At 41.9% G+C, this 15,301-nt stretch overlaps 1 protein-coding gene across 6 annotated transcripts in view; it reads left to right on the plus strand.

Annotated features, from left to right (window-relative positions):
• Positions 1-15,301, plus strand: part of kug (FAT atypical cadherin kugelei) — a 406,977-nt gene that overhangs the window by 261,833 nt on the left and 129,843 nt on the right. For all 6 annotated transcript variants that reach the window (XM_076200002.1, XM_076200001.1, XM_076199999.1 and 3 more), the window contains one exon: positions 7,096-7,297. In XM_076200002.1, coding sequence (XP_076056117.1) covers positions 7,096-7,297 — 202 coding nt within the window. The remainder of the gene's footprint in view (positions 1-7,095; positions 7,298-15,301) is intronic.

Genomic DNA, 15,301 nt, shown 5'->3' on the forward strand with positions numbered 1-15,301 from the left:
TATATATATATATATATATATAGAATATATATATACATATATATATATATATATATATATATATATACATACAGTACATATATATATACATATATATATATATGTATATACATACAGTACATATATATATATATATATATATATATATATATATATATATATATATATATATATATATATATTGTTGTGAAGCGTGGCAGGAGATTGTCTTTCTAGCACATTCTATTAAAAACGACAGCAAATTAATTAATGATAAATATCTTTCGTAAGCTTTCAAGCTTTTGGAAAATGGATTTCTGCTGAAAGAAAAGTGGCGATGGAATATGTATATATATTTGTGTGTGTGTTTGTGTATGCATACGTGCGTAAGCTTGGACTGCTCGCAATTAAGAATGTAATTCATGAATTGAACTGATTTTTTTTTTTTTTTCAATTATATGTCAAGGTGATTGTGCATTGAGCCATTGCTGGAATATTTTATTTACCACAACTGACTGGGCGGGAGCTGTGAGAGGTTGTCTAAACTCTATAGCCTTGTCCATACTAAGCCTCGTGCAGCTCTGCACGAGGCAGATGGCATTGTTGAGCGCAGCACCGAGTCTCCACACTGTCACTACCCGGAGTGGTGCAGCGCGTCATAAACTTGTGAACATTGTCGAGGCAAGGATGTGTGTCCTCATTGCCCATTGCATAGTTCATAATATGAGACATTTCTGTTTTAATCACTTCGAAACTTACACTTTTCAAGACCCTCCGCTTGTACTCCTTACGCTTTACGTTTCAAAGGCAAGGATGCTGCTGTAGCAAATCTATAAACGCGAGAGTGTCGTTCCTTGTCCACTCGAATATAGGTACCATTCTGGAGATCTTAAAGTTCGACGTACCTCCCCCCTCTGCGTCAAGATGGACACTGCCCCGCTGCATGAAATTGGAACGGTTGTGAGGCGCGCGGCGTGTTGAAAAAGCCCCCCCGCAACACTACATTCAACACGTTGAGTAACGTGTTGATGCAACATGAGGATCAGTGTGGACCTGCCCTTAAACAGACCATGAGGACGGCGAGTGTCGGGGTCCCCAATAATCTTCCTTTCTGTGTGACATGGTCACGTCACTGTCCTCCTTTTATTTACAAATGACACGAAGAACAGTCCGGCGCACTCCACGTGGTCTCTTCATCTCCCGAGTAAAATTGTCACTGGGAATATTGAAGTTGTGGCGTCCAGACCACAAACGACCCCTTTGCCACACATACTAACAGGTCATTGGCTACTGGAACAAGTCACCTCGCCAATCTCAGCGACTATTGTTAGGGACGCACTGGGACAGCAGTTCCTTCAGGTCACGAGGCGATCGCTGATTGGCCGATCGGATTGTCGCGTGATCCCGGAGCACTATATAAGCCAGTCATTTACACAATAAAGATCACGACCACGTCGAGACTGTACAAATTCATACCAGGCTTAATGACCTCCTTATTGGTCGATAGCCTTAAAAATAGATAAATAAATAAATAAATAGAATAAAGATAGTCTGCCTGAGTAGCTTTCGCTATAAAGTACAGAAAGACTGCCCTCATAGCGAATGAGTGAATAGAGGATTAACTTTAATCCCGTATGCACGGTTTTATACCCTCAACTAACTAATATCGTTGTATGTTAGTGGTAACTCATTCACGGACGAGTGACCTAGGATGACCTTAACTCCGTTAGCCAGAGCAAAATATATAAGGAACGTTTATGTGCCAGTGAAAGTTATGCACAACAATATTTCTGGATCGTCTTTCTACTCTTTCCATAAATTCAAAGGCATTTGGCTAAAACTTTTATGCTTTGAATTTATATTCATGTGTGTCTTGTGCAACTCAAGATGGTCTCCAGAAATCTTAAGGTCCTCAAACAACCTTACCTTTCTAACATCTTTCTTGAAACACTGCACTACTCAACTTTCACTCGAAAGGTATTTTAACTATAATCTTCTTGATACTATAGGCTAGACGCAGTGTTCTTAACCTTTTTCAGTGCCTTTACCCAATGATATATCAGAAAAAATTCTCGTACCTCCACCCAATACAAATACCGTGCAAACATATGAAAAGGATTAGTGATACAAACTTTGCTTTGTTTCTCAGAGTAAATATGCAGTACCATGCACTGGAGTTATCATGCCTCGTACCCACCCAGGGTTCAAGGCTTCAAGCCCCTTGGGGGTACAGGTACCCCCAGGTGAAGAACCACTGGGCCAGGGGGTGGGCAACCTTTATCAGTGTGGGTGCCAAAACTAGCCAAATATTTGATATAACCCTTTCTCGCGTGCCAACGCATTATTATTATCATCATCATCATCATTATTATTATTATTATTATTTATCTGTCCGTTTATTATCATTTACTACTTACCTGTTTCTTCATTATTTAACTTTATTTATTTTATTTATTAATATTTGTGTTATCATTTTTGTTGATTTATTGATCTATTTATCATTATTATATTTTTTTCTCATCCGACCTAGTTATGGACCAAAAGGTCTCCTGTTGGCATGATCCTCTTTGTAATCCTTTGAATTATAAGACCCACATACGAGTATAGGACCCCTCCCTTAGCCTCGTGGGGCCCCAATCCGGGACCCATCGCAATATGCTGTTACCAATGGCAATGGAAAAGAAGTTGGATTTTTTTTTTTGGGGGGGGGAGGGGGGGTGACAATTTTGGTTTTTATCCTCTTTGGCCCGCGCAGAGCCATCAAATTTCAATGTCAAGTTGGCCTTACTGAATACAGAACGCAATCGTTTTTTTGTTTGTTTGTTTTTTCGTAGTAAAATACGAGCTCTGAGCTCTCATCCGGGAGAATAATCGCTGCCGATCACATGTCTGGCAGATGACTGAAAACCATGGCAAACGAATCGCACGCATACATTCGACATTAATGGTTTATTTATCGAATAAGAAAATAGTCTTTCACCTCCCTACGTCACAGGTAATGTTTAACTGATTTAAACATCAAATATTCCTCTCCCTCCCTCTCTTCCCATCTCCGACTCCCTCCTTTTCTCCCTATCCCACTTCCTCCCTCTCTCCCTCTCCCACTCCCTCCATCCCACCCCCACTCCATCCCTCTCTCCCTCTCCCACTCCCTCCATCCCACTCCCTTCCTCTCTCCCTCTCCCTCTTTCCCATTCCCTCTCCCACTCCCTCCCTCCCACTTCTTCTCCCACTCCCACTCCTACTCCCTCCCTCTCTCCTTCTCCCACTCCCTCTTTCCCGCTCCCTCGGTAACCTCCTTCCGTCTCCCTCTCTCTCTCGCCCTCCGTCTCTCTTCCCCCCCTTCATGTCGAGGACCTGACCAGCCTCCTCCTGTTCGGGTGTTGTCGGACCAATATTTTATGGTTTGCTGTAGCGGTTCCAGTTGGCTGCAACAGGCTCTTCCTCCCTTCACCTCCTCTGGAACACTGGAACGTGTCTGGAACACTGGAACGTGATTGGTCGGGTTTGCCTGGACGGGCTGAACAGGCGTTGGACTTCATATTTTGGTTTTGTGTTGTTGTTGTACGGATCCGAGGTTGTTCCACTGTTCCTGTGACTCACCATCGCCTTGGACCAAGTGCTGGGCTCGTGACCGGCAGCTGTTACCCTCCCGGATGAGAGCTGAGAGCTCGTATATCCCAGATCTATGGTTAACGCTGTGACCTTACACAGAAGTTCGAGTGCCAGCTCGTAGTGCAGTGATGCTGAAATGATTTCAGCTCTGGGCGGGAAGCGAACTTGGACCGCTGGATTAGCGGTTACGAACGGTACCACTGCGCCGCCGAGCCGTGTGTATACACAAACAGGTGTGCGGACATATATCAAATCTAATGTCCTGTGATTAACCTCTATAGCTCAGAAGTTACATATTTTGTATGGATGTTGTGATGCATGGAAGGGTGGGGGGATGGGTGAGGGAGTATGTGTGTATGATATTTTGACGCAGCCCGAAGGGATTTCTCCCCGTCTTCTCTTTTTCTGCGCGAGGGGACGAAGAGAGAGGGGAGGGTCGCCGATTTAATGAAGCGGCCTTGCTGTGTATGTACTGTGTCTTGCTGCATTGCTTCTAACCTAGGTCAGTGGGCGAGATGCAAGGATGACCTGTCATTTAGAAGAAGCCAAGAAAAGACGGAGGGAGGGAGGGGTGGATGGGAGTGGAGTATGTGGAGATGAAATGGGTGGAAGTGGATTTATGCCTTTACTTTGGCTACTTCCCTTGCAAGCGGGAAAAGGAGGTTAGTGTACGTCTTTAAAACGAGATTGTCATGGACTTAGAGGGGATACACTCGAGATATAAAAGGTTCTGTGTCTAAGTTTCTTTGACCTTTTCTGACCTTTAGGGGATCCTAGTAGTCAGTTCTAGGAGGCAGTCTAGCACCCCTTAATTCTAGTTAGCGTCTATCGTTTATTTTATATTATTTGTTTGTTTGTTATTATTTGTCTGTTTATTATTATTTGCTTAATTATAATTTATGATTTATCTGTCAGTTTATTATCATTTGCTATTTACCTGTTTGTTTATTACCTTGACCTATTTATTAATTTATTTATTTTATTATTATGTATAGTATAATTTTATTTATTTATTTATTTATCATTATTATTACATTTTTTCGCACCCGACCTAGTTATGGACCAAAAGGTCTCCTGTCGGCATGCTCCGCCTTTGTAATCCCTTGTAAGTGAGGCACTGTCATGTATTCATCAACCCCAAAAATTGATCTCGGGGTCCTTGAGCCATTTCCCCCCCCCCCAAACTTCCTTCCCTCCTCCCCCTCCCTTCCCTCCTCCACCTCCCTTCCCTCCTCCTCCTCCCTTTCCCCCTGCCTCGTCGGACCCACCAGCTTAATAAAATCGAATGTCGTCAGTCAGAATAATTACTATGGAGAGCGCCACTGTGAATTATTCCCGGGCACGATTCCCAACCCTTCCTTCGTTATATATGTACCCCCCGTCATATATTCCCCCTTCATGATATATGTACCCCCTCCCCGTTATATATGCACCCCCTCCTTTATATATATGTACCCCCCTCCGTCATATATTTCCCCTTCGTGATATATGTACCCCTCCGTTATACATGTACCCCTCCCCGTTATATATGCACCCCCTCCATTATATATGTACCCCCTCCGTCATATATTTCCCCCCCTTCGTGATATATAATACCCCGTCGGCTTGATATATTTTTCCAGTTACCCCGTTCCTTCCGTTGAAAAAAAAAATACAAGGGCACAGAAAAATAGATAAAACGGACTTTAATATTAGGCTCTGCGCATAATAAACTTTTATCATCAACAAAGAAAATATACATTCCAGTCGCGTACATAAAAATGTGGTTTGCCCAACGTATGGAATATTACGGAATTAATAATAAAAACTAAAAATTTAGGTATGATGTACCTATCTCCCTCCACCTTCATGTCATGCTTTTAACCTCTATTATTATCATTATTATTATTATTATTATTATTATTATTATTATTATTATTATTGTTATTATTATTATCATTATTATTATTATTATTAGCCAAGATAAGAGAGAGGGAGGAGGGTGGAATGGGTGGGAGTGGTTTCTGTGCCTTTTTCTTTTTGGCTACCCCCCGTGTAAAGGGGAAAAAGCCCTTGGTATATGTATGTATTATTATTATTATTGTGTGAACATTGTGACGAATGAGGATTGTTGGTAAAGGTAACACGGGCTGAGGGAAATACTTCTATTCCTGACTAGTTTCACCTGAGTGGCTTCTTGAGAGGAATAGTATTCGAGGTCAAGTTGGACAATTTATACATAGCAAGAAAGGGACACGGCAACGTGTCTTGCCTTAACACTGATCGACGTCGCCTCTCAGGCGAAACTAGTTATGAATAAAAACATTTACCACCTATCCACATTCGTCACAATGTTCACACATTATAATTACTACCATTATTTTATATGTCGACTGCCTAAGTTGTCAAAATTGGCAGTTGGTGAGATAGGTCACTATCCTGGGTTGTGTAAATCATTCAATGGATAGAGAGGTCCTGTCACGTTACACTCATTCAGGATGTCTTCATGGGTCCGTATTTGACCGCATGGACAAAGTTCTGAGTCAGGGATTTTCCATTTTTCCATGTTTGCTGGAAAACGTCCAGCACATGTGCTTAGCCTATTTAGCTGTACCCAACGTTCCCTCTAATCTGTGTGCATGTGCGCGCGCACATAAGGAAAAAAAATCACACACAAGGTTTACAGATGATATTAAAATCCATTCAATAAAGTTCCACCCAAGCATCAGCTTATAAAATTCTCTAAAAATATGGTAAATTGCCAACCGTCAAACCAATAATAATTGGAGGTAATATGTAATACAAACTTACAAATTGTGCGTATTTGCTTAAATGGTGACTGGCATGGGTGTGCACCTACTTTTCGGAGTAGGCAAAGTTTGTGCACAAGCAAATTTCTGCACACAGAAAAAAAGAAAAAAAATGAAGAGGGAACATTGGCTGTACCCAAGGTTTTCTGAGGAAGGTTGCTGTTGGCGGTGATAGATGTCAATACCAAATGCTCTGTTTCTCTTATGGAAAGCGAACACGAATGAGTTCTGTTCATGTTTGGAAGTAACCAGACATGACATTGACCTCGCGTGGGATTTGCACTCCGCGACACTTTGAAAGTTGTGCGTTGTTGATAGTGTCAGGAAACGTCATACCCAACTGTACATGAAATCCCGCCAGACGATTTTATTCCGTTAAACGAGAAACCTTCCCCCCCTAAGAGGTCTTTGTACCTTCCGTGGCCTATTTTAATTAAGCCTATTTGACCGATTTGATTAAAAAGGGTGGAAGGGTTTGAGCTGCCCCAGGCCTTAACTTGTATTAAACAAAATAAAATTATTCATATAGTCTTTCAGTATTTGATATATCAATCACTTAATGCTTTTAGGCCAAGACTGGCGTACCACACGATAACAAAACATAAATTTCGAACTTCTGTAGAATAGAGGCCCCGCTATCCGTTTTCTAATTGACCTCCACTTGTCCCACTTGTCTGGAAATCTGATTGCATCCGTTTTGTCCCTCCTTCAGGTGTACATCGAAGTCGTCGACGTCAACGACAACCGGCCGCTGAGTTCGTGGCCGGTGTACTGGCCCGGTGTCGCCGAGAATTCGACGGCCAACACGCCGGTGGTCACGGTGGACGCTAGCGACCGTGACCCCGACACCAAATTGACGTACAGCATCACAGCCGGGAACCCACAGTCACTCTTCACCATCGACCCCAACACAGGTGAGTATTCGCAGCTTCTTTACCTCATTTATTTATTTATTTATTTATTTATTTGTTTGTTTGTTTTCTGTTCCTGCCGGGGATACAAGCCTGGGCATCTGAAGGACTAAAGCCGGCCCTTCACGATCAAAATTATTGCGCAATATATTGTACAATATTATTGATGATGTAGGGATGGTATTGAAGAACGACACAATATATTGAAGACATCAAATGCACAGGCCAAACACGTGTGACTCTTTAATACCATCCCTACACCGTCAATAATATTGTACAATACGGAATATTGCGCAATATTATTGATCATGTAGGGCCCGCTTAAGGCTGTGTCTTACCCCAAATTTACCACAAAGGGTTAATACAAAAGCTCAAAACACATATGGTGTCTGAAGAGAATCGCCAGTGACAGCGTATGTCATCACAAATAATTTCCGACAGTTTCCCCGGAGCTCGAACCAGGGCCTTGCTTGGTGCTGCGCCAAACTTCTACCAACTGAGCAAACATATGATGATGTTTGCTTCTGTGGAGGAATTCCGGTACTGATGGAAACTACGACACAAACTTTGGTTGGAAGATTTGAACAAATATAGTGAACAAAGTGTCTTTCAAATCGTCTAGTAGTCACACAAATCTCGCAGTATGATTCACCCCTTTGTGGGCAAGTTAGCCTACATTAGTCTAAGAGCAAATTGAGACGCAGGCAACACAGGCGAAGCAGCATAGAGCAAAGACAGACTTCCTCTTGATGAATTGAAGTAGAGTTTGAACTTCTCTATCTCCTGAAATGCTGAAGTTGTGTATCTAGGAGTATTTCAAGTAAGGGAGAAGTTCAAACTGTATTTCAGTTCTGCTACAGGAAGTCTGCCTTTGCTCTGTGCTGCGTCGCCTGCGTCGCCTGCATCTTAGTTAATGCTTAGGCTGAAGTCAGGAGGGCTCGGGGTTCGAATCCCGAAATAGTTACACAACATCATTGTACTTAGTGATTCATACCCTAAGTTGCATTACATGTTGAATTATCACTTGATGTTTCACCGATAAGTACCTGATTTTTTTTTCTTTATCAAGTGATGAAATGTGTTATGATGCGCGGAAACTCTTATTTATGTAAATGTAGTTTGTATTTCAAGTAGAGTACTAAATTTGAAGGCGTCTTCTTTTGTCGTCGCCCCGTAGAATTCGACCACAAAGAATATTTCGTTATAATTTCCACCAAGATCTTTGGTGGAAATCGCAGCTGAAAACGAAAAACGTGAGTTTGGTTTTGTTGTAGTTGCTACGCAGATGATTATTATCGATTTATTCATTTATTTGGTGATTAGTATGATTTTTAACAAAGAAAATAGTCATCTTTATTGTTAAGCTTTCATTGTCTCTGGAATAACAGTAACAAAGTAAATAGTTTTCGTCATTTTGTCCATTTTGGTAACGATAATAACGAAAAATCAATCTTTCCCAAGAATTTCCAAGTTCGTTTTTTTCTTTATCGTTACCACGAAAACAGATTTTTTATTTGATTTATTTGTTTTTGTGGTAGCCATGACAAAAACTCGGCGACAAAGAAGACTGGGTTTGAGGTATAATTTCCACCTTGACAACGCGTTATTCCTAAGAACTCGCTTTTCAGTGGAATTATAAAAAAATAAATAAAAAATAAACAAATAAAAGATAAATAAAAGAAAAGAAAAATCAACGAAAACTAAGTCTTAGTTATTGTTGAAATTTTGTCATCTCCATCACAAGACTACTCGTAAGAGTTCTTCATAAGTGAGATAACATAATTAGTGCTTTGATTCATACGCCTGATGTTCCTATTCCTTCTACTCTTCAAGAATTTAGCTCAAAGATGTCAATACTATATCCCTCACCCCGTCCTCAGCTGAACAAAATCGCCAGATTCATCACAACTACAATAGACACTAAAGGGGAGACTGAAATTAACCAAAGTTTGTCTTCAGCCACCCCCCACCTCCATCCTAACCCAATCGCCAGCCAGACTTTGACAGAGGCATTTGCAAGTTCAGTGTACCTATCCCCCCTCCATCCACCTCCTCCTCCATTCCCCGTTGTCTGTTGCAACAATAAGGGCTCTAAGGTCCCTCTAGGCCCTGAAGGGGCAAACCCTGACCCTCCCCCCCCCCCTAAGTTCCCTGGGGTCCTTGAAGTGAGAATGAGAAGGGCGGTGGGATGGGGGGTGGGTCAGGCGAGGTTGGATGTGAATGCAAAGGGGGTGCAGCGTCTGAGGGAAATTAAGGGAGAATAGGGGAGCGCAAATGCAAGGACGTTGATTGGACCAACTCGGTTGCTTGAGGGGATGAGAAGGGGGGAAGGTGGGGGGAGAAGGGCGGGGGGAGGTGCAAGATGTGTTTGGGGCGTGTTGACTAGGGCTGATGGAGATTTTGTGGTGGTGCTTCAAGAGTTTCTGGTGTTGGTCGTGCCTTGATAGGCTTAAATTTCCGAGTGTTTTTTTTTTCGTATTAGTTATCTCCATACATGTATTGATATACGAATATACATATGTATACATGCATATACAGGGTTGGGCACAAACACCGGACAGTTTATAGAATATACCGTTCTTTCGTTACGGACTGTTGATGATCGAGCAGTCCACCGATTGAAGTTTAGTCAGAAGTCTCTGCGATACAGCATATCAAACTCTGTATCAAATACACACCAGACGTTAAGGACCTACTTTAACACCGGAAACGCATCTTCCCGGATGAAATGGTGGAGGTGAGAGTCCCAGAACGAATGCCAAGTATCCGAGAACGACTTCGAGGAGACCTACTTCGGAGTTCTCTGGGTGGTTTCTCGAACTCGGATCAGGTCCGCGCATGGGCGTACCGATCAGGAGCGGAGAGGAGGACGCGAGTCTCGTACTGAAACATCTTCAGGCCATTTCCTTACCCATAAACAACACAAGCGTTCCTAGAGGGTGAGGCGTGTGTGTGTTACAGCATGTCGTAAGCGTCTGTTGTGTAGCTGTTATTGAATTTGCTTTAATTAATGTAGCAACTACAAAATTTCATAAGAACACAATCTGGAGAAGTGGCTTTGCTCACACCAGATCATCAGGAATCAAAGAAATATCCATTAATTAAATTTATATACCAAACCCTTTCAGTCGAGAAAATAAAGACTTAAGCCTCACTTCTGATACTTCTACGACCTTCACCCCACGTATCAAAGACCTGACCGTGAAAATCAAGTAAATAAACATACCAAGGTCAATAGCAAGCATGGGCTTTGGTCAACAGAAGAAAACAAATCACAGCTTACAAACAGTTCTTGAGAACCACGCTTGACTACTCTTTCACAGCAAATTCTGAACAATGAGGAAAACATGACTCCTCACAAACTATGCAAAATAAAGCATTGGAGATAATAAAACAAAGGATACACCAAAAGCGGCCTAATAGGGTATCTGTATAAAAAATAGGACACCTCATGAATATGATAGATACACAGTTCTGTGTTAAAGCCCTCAACCCTACTCACCCCTCTCATTATTATCACACAAACATAAACAACTAAATGTAACAAAAATAAATAAAATAAAATAAATACAACAGCAGAATTCTCAAACATCTACAACAACCTTCCACGCACCTACCACAAAACCAGCACGTCTAATCCGACCACAAAATCCCCCTACTCCATCGAATCCCCTCCAGACATTAGCCCCACTGAAAAAATCCTCCCAAGAGAATCAAGAACCACAATAGCGCGACAGACGTCACCATTCAACATGAAAAAGAAAATATCCCATATATGCAGACGAGATCCGGGGCAACGAATTGATGTATTTCTGCTTGACTAAACCCAGGCCAGTGTGCTGTCAGATTGTCAACAAGCCATTAGTGAACTCAATCAGTAATGAAAGAAACGGCATTTTATAAACTGTTAGCTGTTTCTGCCGAAGCCTGCCAGGCTCCCTCCCTCTTTGTGTGTGTGTGTGTGTGTGTGTGTGTGTGTATGCGCGCGTGTGTGCGCGTTTGTGTGTGTGTGTGCCTATGATTATATATATATATATATATACATATGTATATGACGTAAGCGGAGTAGGAAACACAGGAGTTTTAGTCTTGAGTTTATTCCTGATTAGTATTCGAAACTAGTCAGGAATAAACTCAAGGCTAAGACTCCTGTGTTTCCTACTCCGCTTACGTCAACCTGTCAGAATGTCTCAACACACACACACACACACACACACACACACACACACACACACACACACATATATATGTATATATATATATATATATATATATATATATGTGTGTATATATATATAAATATATATGTATATATATATATATATATATATATATATATATATATATATATATATATATATATATGTATGTATGTATGACTCCCTGAAGTCGAAACGTCAACTAAATATGAAAGACTATGAAAGGCTTGTATTTGCCCACCTCCCTGAAATAAGATCTACTGTGAGAAAAATTGAAAATCTCAGTAAGAAAAGTAATCAGAATCAAAATGGTGTCGTGCTTAACACAATGTGTATTAGAATCTGCGTCCGAAATATACAATATATGTATATATTTATATATATATATATATATATATATATATATATATATATATATATGTGTATACACATACAAATACCAAGGCTTTTTTCCCCTTACAAGGGAGGTAGCCGAAAAGGAAAAGGCATAAAATCATTCCCACCCATTCCATCCCTGAATACACTCCACACCCCTCCACCCTCCCTCTTATCTTAGCACCTCCTGGATGACGGGTCATCCCTGCACCTTGTCCACTGCCCTGGGTCAGAAGCAGTGTCGCAAGACACAGCACATCCACAGCAAGGCCGCTTCATCAAATCGGCGACCCCCCCTCTCCGTCCCCCCATGCATAAAAGGAGAAGACGGGGAGAAATCCCTTCGGGCTGCGTCAAATTTTGCTCACACATACTACCTCATGCATCACAACATCATCCATATACAACCATTCTCCATTCACCCCTGTCTTCTGTCCTCTCCCGTCCTTCCTCAACAGACATTCCCCTCTTCCCCAAAGCCCCCTTCACCCCATCCATCCACCTCATCCTAGGACGTCCCCTCATGTTCACTTCCTCCACATCTGCCTTCCATACCTCTTTTACTAGTCTTTCTTCACTCATTCTTTCCATGTGTCCAAACCATCCTAATACTCTTTCATCAACCCTATCTCCCAACTCCCTTTCCACCCCCGTTCTTCTCCTCACCTCCTCACACACACACACACACACACACACACACACACACACACACACACACACACACACACTGAATGGTCCCCAGTACATAGATATTCATCTTTTCAACCATATCAATATACATTTTAATTCCATGCCATCATGGTCGAGACTGACAAGGAGCTCGATGGAAGCATTATACGAAAACTGATACGTAGTCAAACAAGCTAAGGACTCGAACTCAGCTGAGACGTAACACATGAACTGACTTAGACCACAGCGCTATCAAGAGGGATATATGTATACATACATACATCCACACATGTATATGTATACATAGCGACGTGCTATTGGTTCCATCGCCCTCATCTGTTGTCGCCAGAAGCTTCGTCAGCCGGTTCTTCGACTTGTTTTCCCCGAACTGGAGACTCTTGTGATGGCGCCGCCGTCGCCGTGGCTCCGACACGGTCGCGTTATCCCCGAAGTCGAGAGCAGAAGGACGTCCTGAAAAGAACGAAGGAGGAGGAAAGTCAGCAAGAATACAATTACTCAAAATTCGTTCCTTGGCGCCAATTGGAGAAGAATACCTTTGGGAGGATACCTGATCTAGCTTCTCTTGCTCGAGCGAGAGTTGGTGGTGGGTCGTTAATTTATTCATTACTTTTTTTTATTTATAAATATTATTATTTTTCTTTTGGGGGGAGGGTAGTGGGGCGCCTGGGTTTTGTTGACGATGTGACAATGGTTAACTTCGGACAAAAATGTAAATAAATAGGTAAATAATTGAAAATAGTAAAAAATAAAGAATAATGATATAATTAAATAGATCAAAATATGAATAAATGTATAAATAGATAAATGAAAATAGTCAAGAATAAAAGAATGAATAAAACAAAAGTAAATAAATAGATCAAAACATCAATAAATAAATAGATAAATGAAAATATTAAAAAATAAAAATAGATAAAATGAAATTAAGTAAATAGATAAAAATAGAAATATATATAAACTTTATTAGAATAATTCAAGTACTGTTGGCTCAAGTTGCAAGGAGTGTGTAGATGCATTTGACACTTTCCGGATGGAGGAGGTGGAGGAAGTGGTGGGAGGAGGTGGGCAGTTGACCCCACACCCCCTAATCCAAGGTTTGTTTTTCCGGTCGTCACGTATAATTACGTTCATTTTTTTTTAGTTAAATCAGTGTATGATGAAAGTCAAAATGTAACTCGTGTAGATAATGTAGATATATGTCCATGCGGCCAATTTGAAGTTTGTGTCTTGATACAACCCTGTATCATTAACCATATATGTATAATATCTTCAATGTTGCCCCCCCCCAAAAAAAAAAAGAAAAATTCTTGTGGACGCCACGGGGGTGGAGGGTGGGGTGGTAGATCGACTTGGTCACTCTCTTATCAGGTGACATACAATGAAATATTCTGGCTGACGCCAGGCGATTTTATTCATCCAAGACACAAAACCCAACGACATAACATTCGACCAGACAAGGCCCCGTTTTGTCCCAGGACCATCTGCCAGCTGGTCGAAACCATCTGTCTTCAGCCAGAACGCTGATCTTCGAACTCCGTCACAGCTTCGAAGATGTTCTTTGTTGTTGCAACACTACGCAATCATGACTGAACTCGGGTCTGAACGATACGCGTTGCAAGCAAGGTGGCCAAGAGGAATCGAACCCGTGAGAACTGAGTTCGAATTTCACGAAGTCAAACGGGGGAAGGAGTCGCTTCGGGTTCGCGATGGGTAGCGTCGTGCGAACGAAGACCCTTAGTATTCTGATAAAACCATAGTGTAGGTATGTGCTCCTACTCGAAGGTTAAAAAGAGAGAGTGATGGTGCACGATAGAAGGGAGTGGCAGAGAAGAGTAGAGGAAGGGAAGAGAGGACGGCGTGTAATGATAAATAATAAATAATAATGATTGGTTTATTGGGTTAACAGAGAAACAGAGATACACTGAAATTATACAGTTTGTGTAGATTTAAGGGTAGTCTATTTTGAGTACGTAATGTGCTAGACTTTGTTATCCAGACATGGTGTTTGTTTACTTTCGACCGGGTGTACAAGTACCTTATCAGTGGTGATAAGGTTCAAGGATGATTATTCGTTGCTAGTGATGTTTATTTTGTGTGCAATCTCGCCGTGTATGTGTGTGTGTGTGTGTGTGTGTGTGTGTGTGTGTGTGTGTGTGTGTGTGTGTTTATTCACCTTGGTCTTTTGGATCACGCGTTGGACTCGTGATCGACAGCTATTTCCCTCCCGGAAGAGAGCTCAGAGCTCGTATGACCGATCTATGGGTAATGCTATGACCTTACACACACACACACACACACACACACACACACACACACACACACACACACACACACACACACACACACACACAACTCCCTGCCCACGAGAGTCGGAGTAACGACCCGAAGCGCAGCGATACCGAAATAATTTCGGCCCTGGGCAGGATTCGAATCAGATACTGCTGCACCTCCGTACTGGAAGTCCAGTACTTTATCGACCGCGCGCGCGCGCGCGTGTGTGTGTGTGTGTGTGTGTGTGTGTGTATGTGTGTGTGAGCGTGTGTGCACGCAAACGTGCACGTGAGTGCGTGCATTGTACCCGTAATAAAATGTACTTACAATTTGGTAATTCTGCAGCCCGTGGGAGGGGACGTAAATGCAGTGTAACTAGATCTTCTTTGCGCCGGCCCAGGGTCAATTATGTGAAAGATGACATTACAGAATGTTAATGAACAATTACCATGTTGAACGTTTTATATTTACTCTT

This window comes from Oratosquilla oratoria, chromosome 16 (assembly GCF_046742065.1).
Source record: "Oratosquilla oratoria isolate Oo_2021 chromosome 16, ASM4674206v1, whole genome shotgun sequence".
In the NCBI taxonomy this organism is placed as follows: Eukaryota; Metazoa; Arthropoda; class Malacostraca; order Stomatopoda; family Squillidae; genus Oratosquilla; species Oratosquilla oratoria.